This window comes from Halichoeres trimaculatus, unplaced genomic scaffold (assembly GCF_033239565.1).
Source record: "Halichoeres trimaculatus isolate MK-OKI-2021-1 unplaced genomic scaffold, fHalTri1.1 fHalTri1_scaffold_2, whole genome shotgun sequence".
Taxonomy (NCBI): Eukaryota; Metazoa; Chordata; class Actinopteri; order Labriformes; family Labridae; genus Halichoeres; species Halichoeres trimaculatus.
Window position 1 is genome coordinate 37,425,499 of NW_027437180.1, and position 26,330 is coordinate 37,451,828.

Here is a 26,330-nt window from a genome sequence, read left to right on the forward strand (position 1 = left end):
TATCCTTAATTAGTTAAGAGCTCTCATCACAAACCTGCACGAAATAAACTCACTGACTTCTGAACTAATGTGAAAATGTGTGTTGACACAGTTTTTAAAATGTAACAACATGAAACCTGCAGAAACCAACAAACGTCTCACTGCAACACATTTCTCTGTTCAGACTTTTATTATAAAACACGTTCCATCACATCTTTAACACAGTCACATTTCTTTACACACACTGTAAACTTTTGATTTCAGAAAAACAAAAATATAAAACAAAAAAGCAGATTTATTTTTGGCAAACTGGAGCCAAAAAATGTCTTTGTCTTTAGTTTCACTGAATCAGCAGCAGGAAGAGGAAACACCAGAACACACACACACACAGATACACACTTACTAAAACACACACAAACAAAGTAAAACGAGTCAGTCAGTTCAATCCTGTCAGCCGGTAAAATGTGTGACCTTTCTTTCTTTCAGGTCGATATGAAAAAGTGAAACTGAAGAGGACCTACAGGTGAGCCCTGTGGAACTCCATGAGTCGCGTACCTGGAGCTAAGGGACTGGTTTGTGCTGCCGTTACAGTCGGTGACACCGCGTTTGTGTTTAGTTTGACCCTTTAGAGAGTTTGACTCGTTAACGGACTCAAACAAGAAAAAAAAACATTAAGAGAAGAAGAAGAAGATGAAGAGGAAGGAAAGCTACAGGTGTGAATGACCGACAGCCTGTACCTGAAGACAGAGAGAGGATTGTGTTTTTGCATCATCATGAGTTTTGTGCTGTCATTAATCAGGATCACATTAACCCTTTAAACTCTGAAACATCTGAACGTCACAGGTCTGGAAAAATCTGGAAACCCTTGACGTAGCTTTCAGTTTCCCTCCTGGCCTCTGCTCCGTCTCTCCTCCACCTTTAACTCCTGTCGTTCAGCTCTTCTCTGAGGTAGGATTCTTCAGGGGCTCAGACTCTCTTCTGTCTCTGTCTTTATCCTCAGTGAGTCCCAGACCTGGTCTCAGATCTCGTCTCAGACCTGGTCTCAGATTTCTTCCCAGACTCTCCTTCCAGAGGAGCCCTGATGATGATGATGAGGAAGAGGAGGAGTCATAGCACCACGAGTCTGAGAGAAGGCACGAACAGGAACCATGCTACAGAAACTAAACCAGAGTTAAAACGTCAGCAGCAGGTCAAAGGGGGCGGAGCCTGTGCAGCAGGTGCAGCAGGTGAACTTCCATCAGCAGCAGGTCCAAACCCTCGCAGAGTCTGAGGAGGGGTCTGACCTCAGGGTGTTGGTGTGACGTCAAGTAAAGGGACCACAACAGCAGCAGAGGAGAGCAGCATCACAGGAGGAGGAAGAGGAGGGGGTCAGGGGACTCAGGAGGACTCGGGGGACTGGACAGGTTTCTGAAGACCTCACTGACACTTCCAGACGAACAAACTGTGGAAAGGAAAAGATAAACACAAAGTCAGATCAAGATCTCTTTATCTACAAGGGACCGGGCTGATGGATCTGCTCTGATGGATCTAGACCAATGGACCCAATGATTCTGGTCCAATGGGTCTAATCAAATAGACTCAATGGTTCTGGTCCAATGGTTCTTACTGATCTGATGAATCTGGTCTAATGGAGCCAATGGATCTGTTTTTTTGTCTGGTGGTTCTGATGGATCTAGACTAATGGACCCAATGGTTCTGGTCTATTGGTTCTAATTCATCTGATGAATCTGGTCTATGGATCTAGTCTAATGGAGCCAATGGATCTGTTTTGTTGTCTAATGGTTCTGATGAATCTGACAGATCTTGGCTGATGGTTTTATTGGATGTCTTCTGAGGGATCTGATGGATCAAATGGATTTTGTCTGAAGGATCTAGAGGATCTGGTCTGATGGATATGGTGGATCTGGTCTGACCTGCAGTCGCTGCCCCCGGCGCTGATGACGTATTTGTCGTCACAGGAGAACCGGATGTTGGTGACGTGAGCTGAGTGTCCGAAGTACCGTTTGTGTTTGGCCTAAGAGGAGATCAGAGACAGGGGTGGGGGGTTCAGAGGTCTATGGTCCTCTAACAGGAAGTCACCTTGACCCGTCAAAATAAAACACTTACAAATTTCTCAGAGCACGGGAAGTCAAAGAGTTTGATGAGTCCAAAGTCGTCCCCGGTCACCAGGTTGAGTCCGGCGTGAGACACACAAGCACAGTTCACGTCGGCCTTCTCCGTGTTTCGGGGCCAGACACCCAGGACCTCGTCCCCCAGGATGCTGAAACCAAACACAACATGAGACCAGGACCAGGACTAGGACCAGGACATTCTCATGGTTTACAGGAGGCGTCTCAGACCCCTTCTCTCAGTCCCCTGAAGACTGACACAGTTAGATCTAAAGATGGTGTCCAGGGTCTCTGCTCAGACTGGACTCTGGCTTTCTATCAAGGTCTACAGTAACTAGCTCTAGACGTCTGGTTTACCTGAGTCCAAAGTCCATCAGGTGTCAGAGACTCTGTGAGAGGTTACCTAAGGTCATTAGAACTCAGAAAACAGCCTCACCTGGTCCAGGTGGCCCAGGTGATCCTCTCTAACACGGTCTGCTCTGAGACCACCTTCCCAGAGGGGACCTCGTGAACCTGTCGGCTGTAGGTGCTGGTCGACACCTGTGGAGGAGAAGGATCAGGATCTACATCAGCTCTCTGATGAATGATGGTCCCATTAAAACCACCAGGTCAGAGGTCAGGGGTTGGGGGCTACAGCAGGTCCAGGTGTGTGTACCTGGATGTGGCGGCTGTCTGCAGAGAAGTCCAGCTGGATGACGAAGCCAGGGATGTCCTTACAGTACCCGATCCTGTTTAGAGACGGTCCCAGAGAGAGGTCGTAGAAATCTACAGCGCTCTCTACAGAGCCCACTGCCAGGAACCGGTTATCTGGACTAAACCTGCCCCCCAGACCCCCAGGAACATGATCAGTGTCAGGACTCAGAGACGTCACAGATTCTGTCCTCAGTCTGCCGTACCGTATGTCCTGGATGGCCACACTGCGGTCCCTCTTCTTTCCCCACACGGTGAGCGAGTTGACGAGCAGCACGATGAACTCGCCGTTCTCCATGCCGATGGAAACCATCTCGCCGTTCGGACTGTAGCACGTGCACTTTGCAGGATGACCCAGACTCACCTTGTTCAGGAGTTTCTGGCACAGGAGACAAAGCAGACAGGTGAGTCGACAATTAACCACAATAACACACCTCAATGTCAGACCTGAGTCCTCAGACCCGAACCTTATCAGCTAGATCCCAGATCCGGATGGTCCCGTCATCGCTGGCTGAGATGAAGACGTCCTTGAACGGATGAGGGGCCAAACCCCAGATCCCGCCCTGAGTGTGTCCGTTGATCATCGTGTTGGAGGCGGCGTTCTTCTCCCCGACCTCGATAATCTCTCCGTCTTTGGTTCCCACCAGGATTTTACCCTGAAACAGGGACCACAGAGACCACAGGGACCACAGAGACCACAGGTCAGTTTGGACTATTTATATTAAAGACCAACCCCTCACTGATTCCTCAGTGTTAAGTCCAGGTGGACCTGGTTTGAACCCCTCAGAAAACCTGATCCGTGTACCTTTCCTCTGCAGACTGAGCGGACGTTTTCCACCGGTTGTCCAGTCTCCAGCTGAAAGGCTCTGCAGCGCTTCATCTCCTGGTCCCAAAGCTTCACGGCTCCGCCCTCTTTGGTCCTGTCACACAAACATCGCAGTCCATTCAGAGAAACCCGACGCTATGCATTGCTAACATTCCTGTCCTCATCCTAGGATCCTCCCGACACCTGATCCCCCTGAGCCACGTGCTGACAGTGTGTGAGTTTATCATGAGCACTCACGGTCGCTCCTTTCCCCCCGTGACAATGAGTCCGTCCCTCAGGGTGGTGTACATGGTGAAGACCGGTCCACTGTGCGCCTTCGCCACCACCCGTACCAGGAAGTGTTCCCGCCACACGTACACGTCACCGTTTATCGCCCCGGTGAAGGTCAGGTTGTTCTGGAGGAGAGACATGGATGAGATCATGACTTAAAGAGCAGACCTGGATCAGAGAGACAGTTCCTGTTGGGGTCTAAAGGACCACAGAGTTCCTCTTACAGCTCCAAACGCCACACTCAGCATGGTCTGCATCCGGCCGTCCTCCACCGACCCGATCACTCCTTTCTTATACATCAGAGACCCTCCAACCAGGGTCCAGAACTTGATGTGTTTGATCCCCACAGACACAAACTGGGTGTCAGAGTCCGGTCTGAACTCCACCACAAAAATCCGCTCAGCATGGCTCCCTTTACTCGTCACCTTGGTCCCTGTCAGAGAAGTGAGTAAGGATGTTAGCCCTCAGAGACCTGCCCCTGGTTTTTGTCTGTGTAAAGATGTGAGAGTCCAGCTCGTACCTTCCTGCCACCTCCACACAGTGATGGTGTGTTCAGGCTCCACCCCCACAGACAGCAGCAGCTTCCCTGTGGCGCTGAAGTTTACGTAGCCGACGCCTTTAGCGTGGGAACAGCGGAGGATGGACAGCGTCTGCTTGGTCATGGCGTCCCACACGTGGATGGATGGAGCCAGACCTGAGGACAGCAAATTGGAGACACAGGAACCACAGAACTGAGGAACCAAAGAAGGTAACTGAGGACCTTTGGATCGAAGGAACTACAGATCTAATGGATCAGGGTAGTCCAGAAACCTTGCACTGAATTTCCACCATAGAAACTTTCCACAAAGCCCAGGAACTTTAGGAGGAACCAGGTGACCAGGTTCACATTAAGTCCCTGAGATTTATTTCACCCTCAACAAAGGTTCCTGGTAAGAAGGAATCTTTGAAAGAACAACATTTGGGGATCGGTACCACTAACTGCTCTCAGTGTTTAGAGAACAGAGTGGCTTGGTTAATCGTCATGAGTCTTTAGATCCAAGATACTGATGGTGGGAAAGCAGTGACAGCATCAAGGAAGAAAAGAAGCCAAAGGTTCTTGTAACAGGTGAACCAGGAACTCAGAGAACTAATCTGGCCCAGGAACAAAAGAGCCAAAGGACCAAGGAACTAAGGTACTGGATACTGAAGAACCCCAGAGCCCTTGAAACTGTGGACCATGAGGCCTTTGCTGGACTTCCACCAGATCTGTCTCTGGTCTGTCTCTGGTCCGTTATCTGTCAACACTCACCACTTCCTGAATGCAGCACAGAGCAGGACCACCAGACTGGATCACCAGGTTGCTAAAGTTACATGTCTGAGGATGAGCGTCTCCTTGTCCACGTTGTTCAGAAAATGTACCGGATGCTTTCATGTTGTTTTTGTGTCTGGTGGTCCACTGTTCCAGCTTGATCTGTTTTATGCTGCTGGGAAGTCTTGAGACTTCCAGAGCCGAGACGGAGCAGAGCCAGAGGAAGTAAAGACAGACTAGAAATGAGACCTATCAGCTCTGGTGCAGTGACAGAGCAGAGACAGACTGGACCCAGACCTGGAGGAATTCAGTCATACTCGGGGCCCACAGCATGAAGGGAACTGTAGTTCGAATACCACAAGACTTTAAGGTGGATCCTTGTCACTATAGGACCCATGACCTACAAGGCTTTGGTGGTTCCAGATCCAAGGACCCAAAGGACCAAAAGGACCAGTAACTACCATTTAAAGAGCAGAACAAAAAGGGACTTCAGAATCCCGGACCAGAGACAGGTCCAGTAAAAGAACTAAGGCTACTGGGACCTGTGGAGCTATCTCACAGGGTGGGACTTTAGAGGACCACAGGCCTCAGACATGACTGCACATGAGGCACCTGAGGAGTCCAAGGAGGCCCTAAAGCTTAACAAAGAAGCAGAAAACACACAGAAACACACTCAGAAACATGGAGGCGATGAGCCAATGAAGCACAGAACCTACACCCGAGGGAACCAAAATCCAAAGCAGAACATCGGGGTTGATGAGGGCGTTCAGGTGTGGAGGTAACCTGTCAGGTGGATAAATGGACAGAGGGGACTGTGGAGGGGATCTGATTACGGAGAAAAGGTCTGATGATGGAGTATCCCTCTGTCAAAGGATCATCCTTTTCTTCCAAAGTTAAAGGGAGGTTTGATTCAGCTGCTGCTGATTCAGCAGAGCACAACTCAAAACTGACCCCGTTTGACTGGACTAGGAGCCAAAACACTACAAACGCACGGACTACAGGTGTTTTCTCAAACCAGGGAGCAATTGACTGTGTTGGCAGTGTGTGGCAGGATCTATGCAAACTTTTTGGCTCCAAAGAGGGTACTAAAGCATACATTCAGCTAAATAGATGGCACTTTAGCACACATTTAAGTTCAGAAGTAGGCACTAAAGCTCACATTTGGCTCCAAAGACGGCACTGAAGCTCACATTTGTCTTGACAAGGAGGCACTTTAGCCCACATTTTGCTCCAAAGAGGGCACTTAAGCTCACATTTGGCTTAAAATATGGCACTTTAGCCCACATTTTGCTCCAAAGAGGGCACTTTAGCTCACATTTGGCTCCAAAAAGTGCACTTTACGCTCATTTGACTTCAAAGAGGGCACTCAAGTGCTCATTCGGCTCCAAGAGGGAGCACCATAGCTCACATTTGGCTTAAAGTATGGCACTAAAGAGCGTATTTGGCTCCAAAGAGGGCACTATAGCTCACATTTGGCTCTAAAGAGGGCACTATAGCTCACATTTGGCTCTAAAGAGGGGGTATTTTAGCGCACATTTGGCTCCAAAGAGGGCATTTTAGTTGACATTTTGCTCCAAAGATGCACTGTTGTGCACATTTAGCTCAAAAAAGGGCAATAATACACACATTTGGCTCTGAAAGAGGGCACTTTAGCGCACATCTGGCTCCAAAGACGTCACTTTAGTGCACATTTGGCTCCAAAGGGGGCACTTCTATTTACATTTGGCTACAAAGAGGTCACTTAAGCTCACATTTGGGTCCAAAGAGGGCACTTTAATTTACATTTGGCTTCAAAAGGGGGTAGCTTAGCTCACATTTGGCTCCAAAGGGGGCACTATAGCTTACATTTGACTTGAAAGAGGTCACTTTAGTGCACATTTGGCTTCAAAGAGGTCACTTTAGCTCACATGTGGCTCCAAAGAGGGCACTTTAATTTACATTTGGCTCCAAAGAGGGCACTTTAGCTCACATTTGGCTCCAAAGAGGAGGACCCAGGGCACCTAGGACACCACTTTAGCCTGTGTTTTTTTCACAATTTGGCTGGGAAACCCCGTGAAGTTTGAGAAATCTCATGGCGTGAATAACACCCTAGATACTGAGATCGCTCCAAAGTCTGATACGAAGAAGGAAAAGGAGGAGACTCTCATCCTTTTGGTGGAGGGCTTTCTGCTTTACACCTTCGAACCCTTGATTGACGTGCTGAATCAAGTTACTTTATTTCCATCCCGTACGAAGAATACATAAAGAGGTGGTGCTGTAGGAACTACACGGTGCCGGACCCCCCCGCCCAGTTTGATGGTCATGTCTGGCCCAAGTATTTGAAACACAAGAACATCTGGGAGCTCACACAGAATCTGGCTGTAGAGCACAAACACAACACAGAAACACACAGAAACACACAGACACACCCAGGCTGGCTCGGCTACGTTCACATGCAGCTACCAGGCTCTGAGGGGGGACTCGTTTTGGTCCAGCCTGCTGTAAGTCCTCCAACATGCTCACACAGAGACAGACGGACGTGGAAACACTGTTTCCTGAAGGTTTTCTCCTCCACAGAGACGTCTGTTTGGCTGAGTGTGAACAGTGTTTTCACATGGATCCACATCAGTGCAGACATGTTCTCTGACACACACAGGGGGCGGAGCTACACACAGAACATTCTGGATCCTCTCTGCTGATACTCACCTGACAGCTCCGCCTCTACACGCCGAGAGCGAATGACAGCGACAGGTTAAACACTGAGCTCTCAGCACAAACACACACACACACACACACACACACACAGAACCATGAGTGAGGGGATGAGGGACAGCAGGAGGTCTTACCTGGCAGGTCGCTGATGTCACCTGGTGATGATGTGAGGCGGTGACAATGAGGAAGCAGTGAGAAAGAAAAGAAGTGCAGCGAGCAGAGAGCAGCCGGTCATGGATGAGAGCAGAAACACTGTGCAGCAAACTGAACGTGGAGGGGAGGGGTTAAAGTGGTCTGAGGTCTCACTGACACTGGTATCATTCTCTTTTAAAGTCTTTATTTTGTCCCTCTGGTGTCCCCGTAGCATCTTTACGCGATTTACAGCTCAAACTAATCCCTATTTTCAGCCTCTGCCTAAAACTCTCTGTCTCTTTAAGACTCCCCACTCCACTAACCCCCTTCACTCTGATTGGCCGTCCCTCTGGAGGCTAACACAAACAGCCAGCTGGTCGACCTCTGACCCCTGACTCACCGATCTGTCCTGTGGCGATGATGTTCTGGTACTTGGGGTGCTGGTTGACGGTCAGACACAAGATGTCGTCGGTGTGCTCCAGGTAGAAGCTCTGAGTTCCTGTCGGGACAGGAAGCAGGAAATGTGATGTCTTTGATTAAAAGTAGAAGAAGAAGAAAAGGGTGAGAGTGATACCGACCTGCTGACAGGCTCTGGATAACGACGGCGGCAGCGGTGTGGAAGATGATGTCAGCGCCGTCGTTGAGGTAATGCAGGTTGTTGCGACAGTCGAAGCCTCTGTAGCCGAAGACGTGCTCCAACACCAGCTCCTGAACACAACACGCAGTCAGCTGATCACAGGGGGTCATGTGACCGTGACCTCTGAGTGTGCCTCAGGAGTGTGTGATTAAAGATGTGTGTGATCTAAGCTCCGCCCACTCACCTCCACCACCTTCTTCTTCTTTGTCACGTTGTTCCTCAGCAGCTTGTCAGGCAGCGGCGCCGCTCGACTCACAGGAGGTCTGACAGAGAGGCGTTTAGGGACGAGAGGAAAACACAGTCAGTGTTATTCATGCACTGAGAGTCAGAAGATGAAACATTTCGCTGCTCGCTGCTGAAACATGCTAATGTCTCTGAGCGTGCAGAGGAAACTCAGGGAGTCGGTGCAGAGAAACGGGGTCAGAGTGATACCTCTCCTCCACAGGAAGCTCTTTGTGCTGCAGGTGAGGTCTGGTTCCCGTCATGTTCCTGATGCTGGCTGAGTAAATCTTTGTGATGTAGTCCACCACCTTCTCCCGAGCCACGTCACTGTCATACCCTGAGCACACACACACACACATACACACACACACACACACACACACACACACACACACACATATGCAAACACTTTCAGACAAAGAGCATATGTAGCATCTCTGTTCTTCTCTGTAAGAAGACTTTCAAAATAAAAGCCTTGGTATAACCTTGTCCGAGGACACACTTTCAAATTAAAAGCCCCTATACTACTTCTTTTAGTGCGACAAATCAGAAGAAAAGCCCCTATATCACCTCTTTCCTCCTCTGAAGGCAGATTTTCAAAATAAAAGCCTCTGTATAACCTTGTCTGAGGACACACTTTCAAAATAAAACCCCTATATTACCTTCATCCTTCTCTGTAGGTATACTTTTCTATTAGCGACTATGTATAACCTTTTCTAAGGACACACTGTCAAATTAAAAGCCCATATACTACCTTTATACTTCTCTGATAGCAGCCTTCCAAAATAAAAGCCTCTGAATTACTTTTTTAATGCGACCTTTCAGAATAAAAGCCCCTTTATTAACTCTTTCCTTCTCTCAAGGCAGACTTTCATAATAAAAGCCTCTGTATATCCTTGTTTGAGGACACACTTTCAAAATAAAAGCCTCTTTATAACTACTTACAGTGCAGATGTTTATCATAAAAGCTTCTGTCTTTCCTTAAACCTTCCTCTGAAGTCACACTTTCAAAATAAAAGCATCTGTTTTTCCTTTATCCACCTCTGTTGGTATACTTTTCTATTAGCGACTATGTATAACCTTTTCTAAGGACACACTTTCAAATAAAAAGCCCCTATACTACCTCTATACTTCACTGATAGCAGCCTTTCAAAATAAAAGCCTCTGAATTACTATTTTTAGTGCAACCTATCAGAATAAAAGCCCCTATATTACCTCTTTCCTCCTCTGAAGGCAGATTTTCAAAATAAAAGCCTCTGAATAACCTTGTCTGAGGACACACTTTCAGAATGCAAGCCCCCATATTGCCTCTATCCACCTCTGATAGCAGCCTGTCAAAACAAAAGCCTCTGGATTACTTCTTTGAGGGCAGATAAATTCAAAATACTTATTTCTCTCGCACCTCTATTCCCCTTTGAGGGCAGACTTTCAAAATAAAACATCTGTATTACCTTCATCTTTCTGTAAGGGTGCATGTTCAAAATAAAAGCACTTCTATTACATATTTAGAGGGCAGGCAATTTTAACATACTAATCGCTCTATTACCTCTTTGGTCCTCTGAGGCTTGACTTTCAAAATAAAAGCCTCTGTGTTACCTTTATCTTCCTCTGAGGCTTGACTTTCAAAACAAAAGCCTCTGTGTTACCTTTATCTTCCTCTGAGGATAAGCTTTCAAAAAAAAAGCCTCTGTTTTACCTCCGTCCTCCTCCGTGTCGTCGTCCGACTCCTCGCTGTCCACAGCTTTGCTCTCTTTGTGACCCGGCGGCTCTCTGCTCCAGATCATCAGCGCCGTGTCGCCTCCGCCCACTGACAGCAGGAGGGAGTCGTCATTGGACCAGCGCACGTTTGTCACGTTGGTGCTGTGACCCACGTACTTCTTAAACTTTGCAAACTGACCCTGAGGAGGACGGAGACGGAGACATGAGGGACAGGAAGCTCGATGGCATCAGCGTGTGTGGAAACAGGAAGTGATAACCTGAGTGCATCTCACCCGCGACGGGAAGCTGAACAGTTTGAGGAAACCAAAGTCGTCTCCGGTGGCGAGCAGTTTACGGTCTTTGGAGAGGGAGGCGGAGTTAACGAAGCTGAGCGCCGGCCAGATGCCCTCACAGGTCGGACCGAGGACGGACGTCCAGCTCGCCCAGTCCAGCTTCTCAAACTGAAACACACAGACACATGAGGGTGTGTGTGTGTGTGTGTGTGTGTGTGTACTGGTTTGTGTCCCTCAGACTCAGACTGACCTCGGTCACGCTGATGTTCTGTTTGCGTCCTCGTGGAGCCTCGAAGAACAGCTGCTCCTTTGCTCCAGTGTTCACCTGCAGGAGCTTACCTACACACACACACACACACACACACACACACACACACACACACACACACACACACGTGTTCATATGTCAGACTAACAGCTAGCATATTAGCTTAGCCACAGGTGTGTGCGCGTACCTCTGGCGTCCCAGTCGATGTGTGTGATGTAGCTGCCGGCGCCCTTACAGATGCCCACCCTCTTACTGGTCAGCACGTTGTAAATGTCCACGAAGGAGTCATGTGACGCTACAGCCAGGTACTTCCCTGCGTCTGAAACACACACACACTTACGCTGTGACATCACCAACCAGCCGACCAATCACCTTCATCTTAACACCTGTGTGGTGCGTTCAGGTACCCTGGGAGAAGCGGATGTCAGAGATGAGCTCCCTGCGGTGGTGGAAGGTGACCATGTCCTCCAGCGTGTCGGCGTTCACAACCAGGAAGCTGCCGTCGTTCAGCCCCACCGCCAGAGCCTTACCGTCAGGAGAGAAGGCACAGCAGCGCCCACCTGACGGGGACACACAAGTGACACACATCATCAGGTAACACACACACACACACAGAGCGGTGTGTTCAGGAGACTCACCCTTCTTCAGTTTGCGCACGGCGACCATGCGGTGGTTGTTGGAGAGCTCCCAGATCCTCAGAGTTTTATCATCGCTGACGGTCGCACAGACAGGAAGTAGAGGATGAGCCGCCAAACCCCACGCCTCTCCCTCCATGTGACCCTAAACAACACACACACACACACACACACACACACACACACACACACACACACACACACACACACACACACACACACACACACACACACACACACACACACACACACACTCACGTAAACATCTGTAAATCAAAACTGCTAAAGAAAGATGCAGAGTGGAAACTTCCTGCAGACACTGAACACATCTCAGACCAAGTTATAACTGACGTTTTAATGTATGTGTGTGTGCGTGTGTGTGTGTGTGTGTGTGTGTGTGTGTGTGTGTGTGTGTGTGTGTGTGTGTGTGTGTGTGTGTGTGTGTGTGTGTGTGTGTGTGTGTGTGTGTCTGACCTGGACCAGCAGTGTCATGGGTCCACTCTTGTCGATCTCGAGGATCTCCCCGTTCTTGGTGCCCAGCAGGATGTGACCGTGGCCCAGAGTGATGGCCCTGATGGACGGGTTGTCCTCCAGCAGCAGGCCTGAAGGAGAGGAGGAGAGTTTACGTCAGGGGGTCTCAGGGGGTCTGAGGGGGGTCAGATTGAGGACTAGAGAGGTCTGAGACCTTTGGAGGACGCAGACAAAGCTGCTCTCTTGATGGCGTACGTCTTCAAACATCTCTCAAACATGTCGTCCCACAGCTCCACGATGCCGTCCTTCCCTCCCGTCACGAAACCCTGGACAGTGAACGCATCATGAGATCATCAGGTGACCCCACCCTCAGGTTCAAGCTCAGTAACAAGTCAGGATCACTCACTTTGTCCAGGGAGCACATGGCAAACACGGGCCCGTCGTGAGCCTTGACGGTCTTGATGAGCGTTGTGTCCCTCCAGATGTAAACGTCTCCGTTAGTCGCTCCGGAGAAAACCAGATCCTCCGAGCGTCCGTAACACGCCGACATCATAGTCTCCTGTTTCCCCAGGTTCCCAAATATCCCCCGTTTGAAGGTGAGGCCGCCCCCTGCAGGAGTAGAGCGGTAAGCTTTGTTAGAGCGTCAGTCACCTAAGGACACGGTGCTCCAGGTCAGGAAGAGGAGGAGGAAGTGTTACCTGAGTGCTGCCAGAACTTGATGTGCTTCATGCCCACCGTCACCAGCTTGTCCATCCTGAACGGGTTACTCTTCACCACGAAGATCTTATCCTTGTGACCCCTGCAGGACACGGAGGTCAGAGGTCAGAGTGTGATTGTGGACAGGTGTGACAGCAGCTGACCAATCAGGTGAGAGCTGCTCAGGTGTGTTTACCTGGCTTTAGCTAGTCTCTCTCCTTTCTTCCAGTCCCAGACCACGATGGAGTGAAACTCGTCGATTCCCACAGAGACCAGACTCTTCCCATCAGCTGAGAGAGAAGGAGATTGTGGTTTAGTGTTTGCTCTGTGTGTGTATGTGTGTGTGTGTGTGTGTGCGTGTGTGTGTGTGTGTGTGTACCCGTGAACTCCAGCGCACACACTCCTCTGCTGTGGTGTCCTTTCAGAAGAGACAGACACTTCAGGGTCTGGATGTCCCACACGTGGACTGCAGGATCTCTGCCCACCTGAGGACACAGACAGCCAATCAGAAATCCCCTAAGGCAGTGTGATGAGGACACGCTGTGCTCTGATTGGACGGCGTACCTGTGCGGAGGCGGCAAAGTCCTTGAGTGGGTGGACGGTCAGGCTGAGGATGTCGTCGTCGTGGCCGAGGTAAAACCTCTGACTGTGCTGCAGACGGTTGTAGACGACGGCGACCGCGGCCACGTGGTAAACCACCTCCCCGGACTGACTGTAGAACAGGTTGTTACGGCAGTCAAAGCCCCGATACCTGCAGGAAACAGGAAGTGGGACCACCACAATAAAAGTCAAGAGGACCAGAGAGTTCATCACACTGTAACTGGAGAGGATCATAGAGGACTCTGAGGTTTGGGTTGGGATTACCATGAGGTCTGTGAGGTCCAGAAAGTCTGAGAGATCCATGAGGTCCCTGATGTTTGTGAGGTCCATAAAGTCTGTGAGGTCTATTAGGTCCATGAGGTTTATGAAGTCTGTGAGGTCTGTAAGGTATGTGATATCTGTGAATTCTGTCATCTCCATGAGGTCCCTGAAGTCTGAGGTCTGTGAGGTTTATGCAGTCTGTGAGGTCCATGAAGTCTGTGAGGTCTATGAGGTTTATACAGTCTGTGAGGTCTATGAAGTCTGTGAGGTCCATAAGGTTTATGCAGTCTGTGAGGTCTGTTGGGATGTGAGGGCTGTAAGGTCTGTGAGGTCATAGAAGTCTGTAAGATCTGTGAGGTTGACAAGGTTTAAGAAGTCTGTGAGGTCTATGAGGTCTGTGAGGTTTATGAAGTCTGTTAGGACATGAGGTCTGTAAGTTCTGTAAGGTCAAAGAAGTCTGTGAGGTCTGTGAGGTCTGGAGGTTTAGGAAGTCTGTGATGTCTATGAGGTCCGCAAGGTTTATGGAGTCTATGAGGTCCGTAAGGTATGTGATATCTGTGAAGTCTGTTATCTCTATGAGGTCCCTGACATCTGTTAGGTCCCTGAGGTCTGTGAGGTCAATGAGGTCTATGAAGTCTGCCAGGTCTGTTAGGGCAAGAGGTCTGTGAGGTCTATGTGGTTTATGCAGTTTGTGAGGTCTGTGAGGTCATAGAACTCTGTGAGGTCTATGAGGTCCATGAGGTTTATGAAGGCTGTGAGGTCCAAGAAGCCTATGCTTTCTGTAAGGTCAATGAGGCTCCTAAGGTATGTGAGGTCTATGAGGTCCATGAGGTTTATAAAGTCTGTGAGGTCAATAAGATCCATGGGGTCCCTGATGTCTGTGAGGTCCATGAGGTCTGTGAGGTTTATGCAGTATTTGAGGACTGTTACGATAGGAGGTCTGTGAGGTTATAGAAGATTGTGAGGTCAAGGAGGTCTGTGAGGTTTATGGAGTCTGTGAGGACCATAAGGTATGTGATGTATGTGAGGTCCCTGACGTTTGCAAGGTCCTTGAGGTCTTAGAAGTTAGTGAGGTCTGTTGGGTCCCCGAGGTCTGTGAGGTATGTGAGGTCTATGAAGTCTGTGAGGTCCAAGAAGCCTACGCTTTCTGTAAGGTCAATGAGGCTCCTGAGATCAATGAGGTCAGTGAGGTCTATCAGGACCGTGGGTTATTCGTGGTCCATAAGGTTCCTTAGTAAGAGGTCTATGAGGCTTCTATTGACCCTGAATCCTTTACCCGTGCACAAACTGCAGTCTTAGCCCCTCTTCTGGAGCCTTCTGCCTCTTCAGGGAACCAACCAGCTTCTTCCTCAGCTGGGGCAGGTCCTCCTTATACACCTGCAGACAGGTGAGTCAGGGACAGGTTAGTTGGAAAGACAGGTGAGTCAGAGACACATCATGTGACTGGTTGGTTTTCTGGTCACCTGACGTTCGTAGCTGGTCTGAGCTTCCTGTTCAATGTCAGAGTCAAGTTCTGGGACGTCAGAAACGTCAGAGTCCGACTCTCCGCTGTTGGAGTCAGCGTAACCCTCTGACAGGAAGTAGAGACAGATAAAACCCTCTAACAGGAAGTAGAAACAGAACCCTTGTCATATCACTTTCTCATGTTGATGTAGGTGTTACCTTGGAGGAGGGGCTCCAGGACGCCATTCATGACCCCCTCAGGCAGGAACCTCCACTGGAAGACGGCGTGGTCGGCCCCGCCTGTGCTGACTACCCACTGCAGGTCATTGGACCAGCGGACGTTGGTCACATGGGCAGAGTGTCCGATGTACTTCTTGAACTTGGCTCCTGAGTGGAGGAGGAGTAGGAGGAGGTGGGGTCAGACCATGAAGTAACTGAACGGTTCCTGAGGTCAAAGGTGAACAAACGTTTGATGACTGACCTTTCTTGAGGCACGGGAACCTGAAGAGTTTGACCAGCCCCAGGTCGTCCCCGGTCACCAGCACGGCGCTGCTGTAGTTGGCGTCCACAGAGTTCACGTTGGTCAGGTTGGAGTATTTGGGCCAGATGCCGTTGACCTCTGTCCCCACCACACCAGTCCAGGTCATCCAGTGGATCCCCTTAGCCTCCTCCTTGGGGACTAGCTTACCTGCTGGAGTCATAGGTCAAAGGTCAGCGCATTGAGTCAGTACAAGACCAGAGTCAGGACAGTAAGGTCTCTTCTAGAGTCCACGTTGAAAAAAGTCTAAACTTAATTAAGACTTCATATGGTCTGATCAGTCCAGCCCAAAAGCTCAGTCCAGATGCTCTGGTCCCTGGGCTCTAAAGACTCCTCAAGGCAACCTGGTCTGGACAGGTAAGCCCCTAGTCCCCCGTCTAGAAAGCAAAGTCCCAGATAAACTTTCTACTACGGACAAGTAAGTCAAATGCAAGCATCCAATCCAGAAGTCCTGGACAAATCTGAGTCTGAACAGGTACTTCTCAAGGCACCAATCCAGACTGGAGTTTTAGGGTGTGTACCAGGATTAGTCCAGAAAGTTCAATGCTGTAAATACAGTCAGGACTAGACAAGAAGTCATAAATCAGGTCCCCTGCCTCTTCTACTCAGGTCGGTCTCAGGTCAGTACTCCAGACAACAAGACCCCCTTTGCGGTTCCATCATCAGACTCAGTACCTGGCATCCTGTAGAAGAGCCGCTCCCCGGCGCCATCGTTTGTCTGCAGGAAGCGGCTGTCCACAGACCAGTCCAGGTGTGTGATGAAGGACGAGGAGCGGCTGCACTCGCCCACCTTCTTGTACCGCTGGGCGACGGCATAGAGATCAACCAGCCCGTCGTTTGATCCCACCGCCAGGAAGGAACCGTCAGGAGAGAACTTCAGCTCATGGATCACTTCTTTCCTGTCCTTAATGTGCACGACCTCCGTCATGTCCCTGCAGGAAGACAAAACCTGACCTGAGGCAGGGAGCAAAGGTTTCAAACCTCAGAGACTGATCACCTTAGGGTCTGGAGTTCCCCAGGGCTCAATCCTCGGTCCTCTCCTGTTTTCAAAACTTTATTTAAGGATCATTTGAGTTTTCTGGACTTTTCTTCTGTGGGGTTGTTGGCACAAAGTTTATACCGTCTCCTCACACTTTGAGACATGAACTTGTGACTTTAGTCCTTCACTGTTGTATCTTTATCTCATTTGAGACTGTCTTAGTCTTACTGAGTCTTAGACCTGATTATGTCTTTTTGTGACTGGCTAAAGGAGCACATCTTAGCTAAGTTGTTGGCTAACAAAATTGGCATTCTAAGATCTGAAATAAAGACAGGAACATGTTTGGGCCCTAACCTGACTCGCAACACGGTGAAGGATCCGTCCTTCATGCCCAGAGCGAGCTGAGAGCCGTCGTTGTTGAAGGAAACACTCCGGACGGACTCCTCCATGTTACAGCGAGCCAGCAGAGTGTGGTCAGGAAGACTCCACAGCCTGAGAGAGAAATACAGACAGGTGAGCTCCAGGAGGAGGCTTAACCAATCAGCATCCTGTGGCTCCTCAGGTGTCAATCAGACCCACCTGACTGAGCGGTCGTCGCTCCCCGTCACAGCGACCGGTTGTTTGGGGTGCAGGTCGAGTGCCCACAACTCACCCTCACTGTGACCCTGCATCAGAAGAACTGGTTTGTCCCTATCCCGAACCATGACCTCGAAGATCTCGCTATCCTGCGTTCCGGCCAGGATCCGGTCCGCCTTCCAGCACACGCTGCGGATGGACAAACCTGAGACAGAGAACCGGACTTATCACCTGCTGAAGCTGCAAACTGGAGCCTGACCTGGTCCCAGGTGTTCCTACCTTTGTAGCCCTGCTCCGCCTCCCTCAGGTCGATCTTGGTGATGGGTTTGAAGTCCACGTCCCACAGCCGGATGCAGCCGTCTCGTCCTCCTGTGGCGAATCCTTCCTCGCAGGAGTGCATGCTGAAGATCCCCGCCTGAGGCACACAGAGACCTCATCCTTCATCAGTCCTCTAGTCCACAACCCCCAAACCACAACGGATCTACTCTCAGAGGACTCTCTACTCTGGAGAGCTCATGGATCAGTATGAATCTACCCTGGATTATAATTACACTAAACAATGAATAAGGGCAGGTATATTGGCCGGTCATTGAAAATTTCTGATGTCTCATAAACAAAAAGTGTGTATCTTTGGTTGTGTGTGTGTGACTGCAGTAAAGTTTACCCCGTGTGCGGCCTGTACGGTCCGGATCAGAGTGATCCCCTTCCACACATAGACGTCTCCGTTCAGAGCTCCAGAGTATGTCAGCTCCTCTTTGGCTGCAGAGATACACAGGATGGTCTGCAGGTCGCCCGTCTTCCCAAAGATCCCTCTCTTAGGGGTCAGAGCGTTCCCACACAGAGTCCAGAACTACACACACACACAGATCATGTATTTACTGACATGTTGGATATCTTTAGCGTCAGAAACGGGGCTCAAGTCGGTCTCACCTTGATGTGTTTGACTCCACAGCTGACCAGACGGTTGGCCTGGAACGGATCCCAGGCCACGTCGAAGATCTGCAGCAGAGAGAGAACGTCACCTTAATGTAAAGAACATCTTCTACAGCAAGTGGAGTTAAACCAGCGACGAAGACTAAAGTCCTCAACATCTTCTTCAAATCAGGAGTTTCAGAGCACTCCTGAGGAAACACCAGCGTGAGGAGTAAACAAATGAAAGGTCATACTCTGTCTGAGTGTCCGGTTGCCGTGGCGAGGACTCGTCCTCTCCTCCAATCCCAAACACACAGTGTGTTCTTAGCGTCCAGACCAACGGACGCCAACCGCTGCACAAAAACACAAACACATCAGCGTCAGAGAAATCTATTTCATACAGTTCAGAAACACAAATCCTGACCTACAGGTTAACATATGTGTAGCTGATTGGAGGAGTTCCTCAGGGCAGCATCCTGGAGCCTCAAGATTTTTTCTTTTATTCAGTGAAAGGAGCAGAAAATTTAATCCCAGTTTAATAAATCTCCACATCCACCTGTTTATGATCTTTGACCACCTTTGTTTTCTTTTATTATTTTAATCTTCGGACCGTAAACATCAGATTACAGAATACACGGCTCCTGGTGTCGAAATCTAAAGCATCTAAAGTTGTACCTGTCTAAAACAGGAAATAAAAACAATAAAATTCAGGTTATCTAAAAGGTGCTTTCCATTTACAGGTGAAAGTCAGTGACATCATCGTAAAAGGGGCGTGGTCTCACCTGTCCATCAGAGTCAAAGGCCAAACATGCGACTCCATGAGTGTGGACGTCCCTCAGGATGGAGACGGTCTGCATGGCGTACGTGTCCCAGATACAGATGTACGGGTCCTTACCCACCTGACCTGTCGCCACCTGGATCTTATCGGGATGCATCGCCAGACTGCAACGGACAGAGAGGGAGAGTGTCTCACAAACATTGACTTCTTATGTTTATTCTTTCTCGTCACATGAATAAGTCATGTTGTACATTTGCATCCATCTCGTGATTTGCATCCCATAATATCCTTTGAGTCTCAGCCTGGACTTAGCATGTTAGCATAAATACACTGCCTGCCTGTCTGTCTGAATGAATGTTTAGAGAAGAGGGGGAAAAAAGGGTTCGTCCTGATGCTGCTGCTGGAGGGACTTAAGTCTAAAGGGTTTGTCTTCTGGGGATCAGGACATTCAGTGGGCCTAACGGGGACGGTAAGATGTCTCACTCTGACCAGAGCTCCTAAAATACAAAAATGTAGAACGGTACAGTTCTCATCTCTGACATCCCCGATTGCATGACACCTCATCCCCTTGACCTCATTGCTGTGACCCTATCCCTGTGACCTAATCTCTACGACCTAATAGCTGTGACCTCATTGCTGTTTTAATTGCTGTGACCTTGTAGCTATGACCATATCCCTGTGACCTCATCCCTATGACCTATTTTCTGTCTTAATCACTGTGACCTCATCACTATGACCTCATTGCTGTGACTTCATCGTTGTGACCTTATCACTCTGACCTCATTGCTCTGACTTCACAGAGAAAGTGATGACACCCTGTGTGCTGAGCTGTGATTGGCTGATGGAGCATTTTTTCAGTTTTTGATGTCAAACAGAGGAAAGACTGACGCTGGTCAGACGGAGTAGAGAGGTGCATGCTGGGAAACAGTCAGCAGCTCCATCAGCTCGCCTTAATCATCAGCATTTCTCTCCTTCCAGCTGTCAGCTCCCATCAGACCTCAGACGTCCGTCACAGTGTGCTGACTGGTGTCCTGAGTGAGCACGTAAAGGAGCAGTCCACAGATTTCACTCCACACTGAAAGGTTGTCTGTTCCTCTGTGGGATTAAATAATCTGAGCTGCTCACAGATTATCGTCTCCTCACACAGGAACATCAATCTGAAATCATGTTTTCAAAATTCAACAACCACACTGACATCAGTCAGTCTCAGCAGGAAGCAACTTCAGGACAGCCGTCTGCTCGGCGTCCCCCCAGGCTTCAGTACAGCTACTGTCTCTTTAAGAGTCAGTTCATTTAGAGTTAACACATCCAGCGGATCTTCCTCACCTGATGATGTCATCATTGTGTCCGAGGTAGAACTTCTGGGTGTGTTCTCGAGTGTTGTAGACCACGCCCACTCCTGCCACAAAATAGACCACCTCCTTCCCCGCAGTGTAGTACAGGTTGTTTCGACACTGGTGACCTCTGTACCCGTGGATCCACTCCAGTCGGAGCTGGCAGCGCGGCGCTGTCTTATCCGACATGTCGGCTCAGCACTGGAGACTATTCAAAATCCTTAACGAAGGACAAAACAGCGCCCCCTTGGGTCAAAGCAGGAAGTGGGGACACAAAAACTGTTGTGTTCCTGACCGTCCAAACGTTCTGCTGCTAACACTGAGACACGCCCATCACTGTAGTCCCTTCAACAACTACACTTCCCATAATTCAACTCTCCAGCTTCACAGTCCAGTGTTAGGAGCCACACACTCAGCAGGAGCCATGAAGGCCAACAGGTTAAAGGTCTAACTGATGACCGAGGAGCGTGCTGTCCCTCTAACCCTGCAGGTTCACCTTTAAAGAGGGCTGTTAGAGGATGACTGAGGATAATCTCAGGGTTTACACCTGCATCTGTCTCTGAGAGCAGAGACGTTGGGTAAACTCAGAGTGCGTAAGGAGGTGGGTTCAACCTGAAACTTCACTCTGACTCTTAATTCAGGAGCTAACTTCTTTAGCATTCAGCAAACAGCTGCTGAGGGGATGCTTAACAGGAAGTAGGTGATTTTGGGCGAGGATGTGCTGTGACCTCTGAGGTCAAACCAAGCTGACATCAAGTTTAAAGACAAGAAAGCTTTAACGCTGAAGCACCGTGACTGACTGCAGGAATCAGTCAGGTGTTAAATAACCCTGAAACACAAATACCACACTTACAAAAATACACCTACAGAAATAAAAGCCTCTTTAGTACAGAAACTTGGACTTCAAATGAAGTTAATATAAATGTTAGGAGTGTTATAGAGGACAAACAGAAGCTGCTGCTGTTTGTTAATTCAGCTAAACTATAATTAAACTTCAGTCTGTGATTCTTATAAATGTTCCAACAAATACTGTGTTAATTCACTGCTCGTTTCTTATTGTATTAAAGGTATATGAATGATTTTTGTTGTTATTTATGTATTTATAATACTAGCATCAGGGCTAATGAAGGTCCTTGTAGATTTCAGATGACAGCTACGGTAACCTTCAGGGACATTTTTCATGAATGTGACGTTCCAAAGGAAACCCTCCTTTGCGAACCGTTAATCCAAGCAGAGGAAAAAGACAGAATTTGCCCTTTAGAGTAAAAATAATTAAAAAGGAGACTCCAGAAAGGCTTGAATATTTTCAGGGAGGGTCGGTAAGAAATGAATCCTCCCTCCGGAGCACATGTCTGACCGTGGGAATCAGAAAATGATCGATGAGTGAGGAGAGATGCGGGGTGAACCTCGGTTTCTTCGGACCGATGCTCTGTGAGGAAACCTGTCAGCTCTTCGTGTTCATCTAAAATAATCACACAAACGAACATGTGAAGGTGAAAACCACGTTAAATCCTCCGCTGATTCAGCCACCGTCTGTTGGCTGTTTCCAGTTAAAACCCGGAGATTACAGCGCCGATTTATCACCGCCAGTCCGCATCCAAAGCCCGGAGAAAACCCGCATCCCCTCCTCCAGACACCGACCTCCGCTGCTCCTGCAGGCCGGCGGTGGGGACGCTCTAACCGGCTGACACCTGCAGCAGCGCCCCGGTTCAGTAACATCCATTAAATATGACAAACATGATGAAGGAAAGACAGATTATTAACGGGATTCCAGGATCACAGAGAGAATCCACACCGGAGAACAAGAACAGCATTTCCTGTAGCGACCTTCAAAATAAAAGACTCGCCCTGCCACATAATATTTTATCGGTAATTAATAAACCTGTGAAAAAAGCCTAGAGTTCACAGAATGACGCGTATTCAATTGTTTGTGTTTAATTTGTCACTGGTTTGTTTCCGTTCATTATACAGTTAGATCACATCGACTCATCCGGTCGTTTGGTTTTATTTTGAAGGCCACTACCGCTCATTCCGGTCTGCCTCGTGCTTATCCCCGAGCGCTTACCGCCTCTGGCAGAGCGCGGTTCACAGTGCACGACGGGAGATGCTGTTTACTCAGCTAAACGTCAGAAAGGAGGGTTCGTCCACCGACAAAAACCTTCTGGATCCAAAACCGAGTCTCAGATTTGCTTTAAAAGATCCTGCCTGAACATCAGAGGTATCACTGTGATGGAAAACCGGCTAGCTTGGTTAGTGGTGTGTCCTTAAGCTATGGTATGCTATTTTTAAGGTGGCTGGGAAGTACAAATCAAATTTACAAGGTTTGAAACACGTTTACAAACTTTTAACAAATGTACATTTTACAAAACATTGCTACAATTAAAAAAAAAACTAAAATTTAATAAGCAAAATACTTTAACAAAGGAAAAAAAGAATCTACAAAGTCAGAACTTTGACAGAAAGGGAATGTGCTGAGTGCTAAATGCTAAACAAGTGTTTACTTGAGGGGTCAGTCAGTTTGTGTTGACAGAAGGCGTTAAGGAAAACATGTTGTGGAGGAAACACAAGGACCAGATATGCTGGATTGTTGCACAAAATGGTACGCATTTTCAGGCGGTTTCAACGTCCCCTGGGTGCTTGGTCCTTCACATCATTAAGCAAAACCACAGTTTTTGGCAAATGAACAAGACATAATTAAGACTCATAAACTTTTTTGAAACTTTTGTGAACTCCATAGGTCGCACACCACAATGTCTTTTCCAAGAGGCAACACCTGGTTTAGAAAAATGTTACCTGGTGTATACACGAAACCATGAGACCAAAATCTTAACTGTGGCTGAAGTTTTCAGTGACGTAAAAATGCAGTTTGGTGTGAATAACGGGCCTAAATGTATAAAATATATGCGGCTTCCCAGACACCCATGAGAATAAATCAGTAGAAAGGCGACACAGTGAGGTAAAGTTTAAAAGCTTTAATGACATCGCACATATTTGACAGAGAAAGAGAGAGCTTTAAAGTCTACAGGTGCAGTTTCATACATGAGAAAGCCTTTATGGTCTAAGTTCAGTTAAATATGGGGCCTCAGACAGCTTCTGGTTCATTCCTATAGATGTCGATCTGATTGTGCAGTAAGATGGCGTTAACTTCCATACATGTTCAGGACGATAGATATACAGTGACGCAGAGCAACACGAGTATCAAAGAGCAGAAAATCTCAACGCAGCGCGGTGCCAAGAGCCAACCACAAGCAAGCAACCTTCACCTGTACCTCATCACCTGGAGTACGCTCACCACACGGAAGCTTCAACGTGTGACCTGTACAGACGTCACACCTGGACCGAAACCGAGACCAGAACAAAGGAGGGTAAAAAAAAGAAAGAGGGAGGGCTTCAGGTGAGTGTTTCAGGACACGCTCTGCGCCTGACGAAGCATGCAAGTGAACATTTCTACATCATACGCCTCCTCCAAGCTGATTGGCTGTTTGAAAGTCGTAAACACAAAAGGTTTCGGAGTGGAACGAAGGAAAGGAATCAAAGAAAAAGCACTCTTGGTCCAATTTCTCAACGGCAGAGGAAGAATGTAGGCTGTCTCTACGACGACCTCACAAAATTGAGGGAAATAATTCAGACCTGTTCAAAAACGTAGAAAAACAACAAAAAAACAAACGAAAAGGTAGAAAAATAGAACAGAAGAAAGAATGAGAGCGTGGTCCCCGCTGACGTCACTGAGACTGAGCAAGGGCCGGACAGACGATGTTAGGATACAGCCAATCAGGAGCAAGTTGATCCAGTTTCATCATGCCACCCTTGCTCTCTGGCTCCGCCTCTCTGCCCACCGCCGACCACGCGCGGAAACACAAAGGTATAAAAAACTGCATCGAGGACGAACAAACACACATCAACGCTGCACATTGGTGAAACTTTACACTTCCTGCTCCTTGGAGCTCAGCCGCCAATCCTCCGCCACTTCCTGCTCAGTGATGACATCACTGGTGATGTCACATTTTCCTGTTTGGATTCAGATCCTTCATCAGTTTCAGAGAGTGTCCGCCTTCTGAGTGAACTCTCTAACGGACGGATGGTTCAGACCGGACTCACCTGGGCTGATGATGTCACCGGTCAGGGGGGTTGGCAGTTTTTTCTTAACGTTCGTAAACTTTCTGCAGACGTCCCGGAACAGACGTCAGGTGTCAGATTACAGGAACAGGAAGTGAGTGAGGGTTGTTGGCTGCTGTTAGCGCTGAGAGCAGCTTCATGAAGGTCTGAAGGAGTGACCAGAGATCTGAACCAAGCTTCCCGTCTCTGATGAAGACCTCCATGAAGCTGGACTCAGTGTCTCAGGTGGACTGTGGCTCTGAAACAGGTTCCAGTTCTCTAGTTTTCCAGCAGGGGGCGGTAGATGAGAAACAAAGGTGAGTGAAGAAGCTAAATGTTTGGTTTCAGAGTCAGAGTCGTTTCACCAAAGCGCGGCGTGCGCTCCTCTCTACTGTTTCTTCTTGAACAGACTGAAGCGCTTCTCCTTCTCCTTCTCTTTGTCCTTCTCTCTCTTCCCGGGACTCGACTCCGTGGTCAGCGTGACTGTGGCAGGCAGCGTCTGAGCGCGCCCAGACACCGGCGTGCCGGGATGGCTGCCCTGAACGTCAGAGCGGTCGGTGCTGGCGTTCAGGATGGCCTGGATCCAGGTGCTCATCTCCTCCTGCAGGGGGCAACAACACCACAGTCACATGATGTCACAGACAGTCTGTTTCCACACTCACAGACCTCTGACCTTCATTGACCTCTGACCTTCTGTGCTCTAAAGGACTTTTGACCTTGACTGACCTCTGAACGCTGTGGTTAAACATTTAGACATGAGGAGGTTGAAGAATTTGTTCAGAAGAGGATAGACACTCAGACGATAAGGGCCTTAAATACCAAATCATCATGGATCATGTTAAAATCTCTCAGCTAACATGCTAACAGGCTAACACACTGTGAGCAGATGGAAGTGTTCACAGTGTTAAGACACCTCAAGTTTATCTGTCGACCTGCCTACGGCCTCGAACTCTTTGAAGGCAGTAAACTCTAAATGTCTTTGAGTTTATTTACATCTAAATTTTTCAGGAGAGTGAAGAAAACTTATCTTAATCAAGCTGATCATCATCTACTGTTATTGCTGAGAGAGCTGGAGCCAATCAAAGTGTTTAAAAGGATGAGTCAAAGGGTTTGACCCTCATGACTTTAGAGTTTCCTCTGTTCTGAGCTTCTCTCAGCCTGAAACTCTTCAGAGAGTGTACATATGAGTCCATGAGACCATGAGACCATGGTGTCACAAGGATATGATGCCATTAAGCAATTTAGTTCATGATGACATGGGACCATGAAGCCATGAAGCCATGCGCTCATGAGGGCATTAGGCTGTTAAGTAATGAGAACACAAGGTCATGAGGACATGAAGTCACGAGGACATAACGTTACTAAGTCTGGGGGTCATGAAATCATGAGGACGAAAGTCATGAGGTCATGATGACAGAGGGTATGAGACAGTAAAGTCATGAATACAGAAAAGCCTTGAGGTCATGAGGACATTAGGCTTTTAAGTCATGAGAACATCAGACACTAAGGCTATTAAGTTATAATGACACAAGGCTATTGAGTCATTAAGACATGAGGTCATGAAGTTATGAGGTTATGACTTCATGGGGCACTTAAGTTTTAAGGACATGAGGTCGTGAGGAGATGAGACCAAGAGACCATAGAGTCAGAAGGATATGAGGTCATGAAGCAATTAGTTCATGACGACATGGGAATATGAGGACATAAGGTCACGAGGCCATGAGGTCATTAGGCTGTTAAGTAATGAGAACAAAAGGTCATGAGGATATTAAGTCATGAGGACATGAAGTCATGAGGACATAAGGTCATTAAGCCTGGGGTCATGAAATCATGAGGACGAAAGCCATGAGGTCATGTTGATAGGGGTTATGGGACAGTAAAGTTGTGGAAACAGTAAAGCCTTGAGGATG

At 48.4% G+C, this 26,330-nt stretch overlaps 2 protein-coding genes across 4 annotated transcripts in view; both read right to left on the reverse strand.

Annotated features, from left to right (window-relative positions):
* Nucleotides 1-163: 163 nt before the first annotated feature.
* Nucleotides 164-22,105, reverse strand: LOC141804423 (echinoderm microtubule-associated protein-like 6). Of its 3 annotated transcripts, XM_074688849.1 has the most exons (42): nt 20,318-22,105; nt 18,996-19,155; nt 18,468-18,566; nt 18,232-18,300; nt 17,966-18,151; nt 17,581-17,716; nt 17,305-17,506; nt 17,080-17,217; nt 16,422-16,678; nt 15,690-15,899; nt 15,428-15,595; nt 15,229-15,335; nt 15,042-15,142; nt 13,469-13,655; nt 13,284-13,389; nt 13,101-13,194; nt 12,907-13,007; nt 12,615-12,817; nt 12,423-12,534; nt 12,212-12,339; nt 11,741-11,882; nt 11,510-11,662; nt 11,290-11,421; nt 11,085-11,173; nt 10,835-11,002; nt 10,540-10,741; nt 9,054-9,180; nt 8,806-8,884; nt 8,563-8,692; nt 8,385-8,483; nt 7,987-8,007; nt 4,394-4,567; nt 4,098-4,306; nt 3,841-3,998; nt 3,583-3,697; nt 3,245-3,433; nt 2,984-3,156; nt 2,743-2,905; nt 2,524-2,627; nt 2,086-2,239; nt 1,893-1,993; nt 164-1,420 (listed from the first exon to the last, which is right to left on the reverse strand). In XM_074688849.1, exons 1-42 carry the CDS (start codon nt 20,512-20,514, stop codon nt 1,396-1,398), a joined length of 5,868 nt encoding a protein of 1,955 aa, XP_074544950.1. In that variant the 5' UTR covers nt 20,515-22,105; the 3' UTR covers nt 164-1,395. The 3 variants fall into 3 exon arrangements, with proteins under 3 accessions (XP_074544950.1, XP_074544958.1, XP_074544942.1); XM_074688857.1 differs by lacking the exon at nt 7,987-8,007; XM_074688841.1 differs by having other exon boundaries at nt 11,510-11,882.
* A 1,177-nt stretch (nt 22,106-23,282) lies between these two features.
* The window catches only part of LOC141805666 (spectrin beta chain, non-erythrocytic 1-like), a 34,638-nt gene continuing 31,590 nt past the window's right edge, over nt 23,283-26,330 (reverse strand). The window contains exon 36 of the mRNA XM_074690824.1: nt 23,283-25,021. Coding sequence (XP_074546925.1) covers nt 24,809-25,021 — 213 coding nt within the window. The 3' untranslated portion in view covers nt 23,283-24,808. The remainder of the gene's footprint in view (nt 25,022-26,330) is intronic.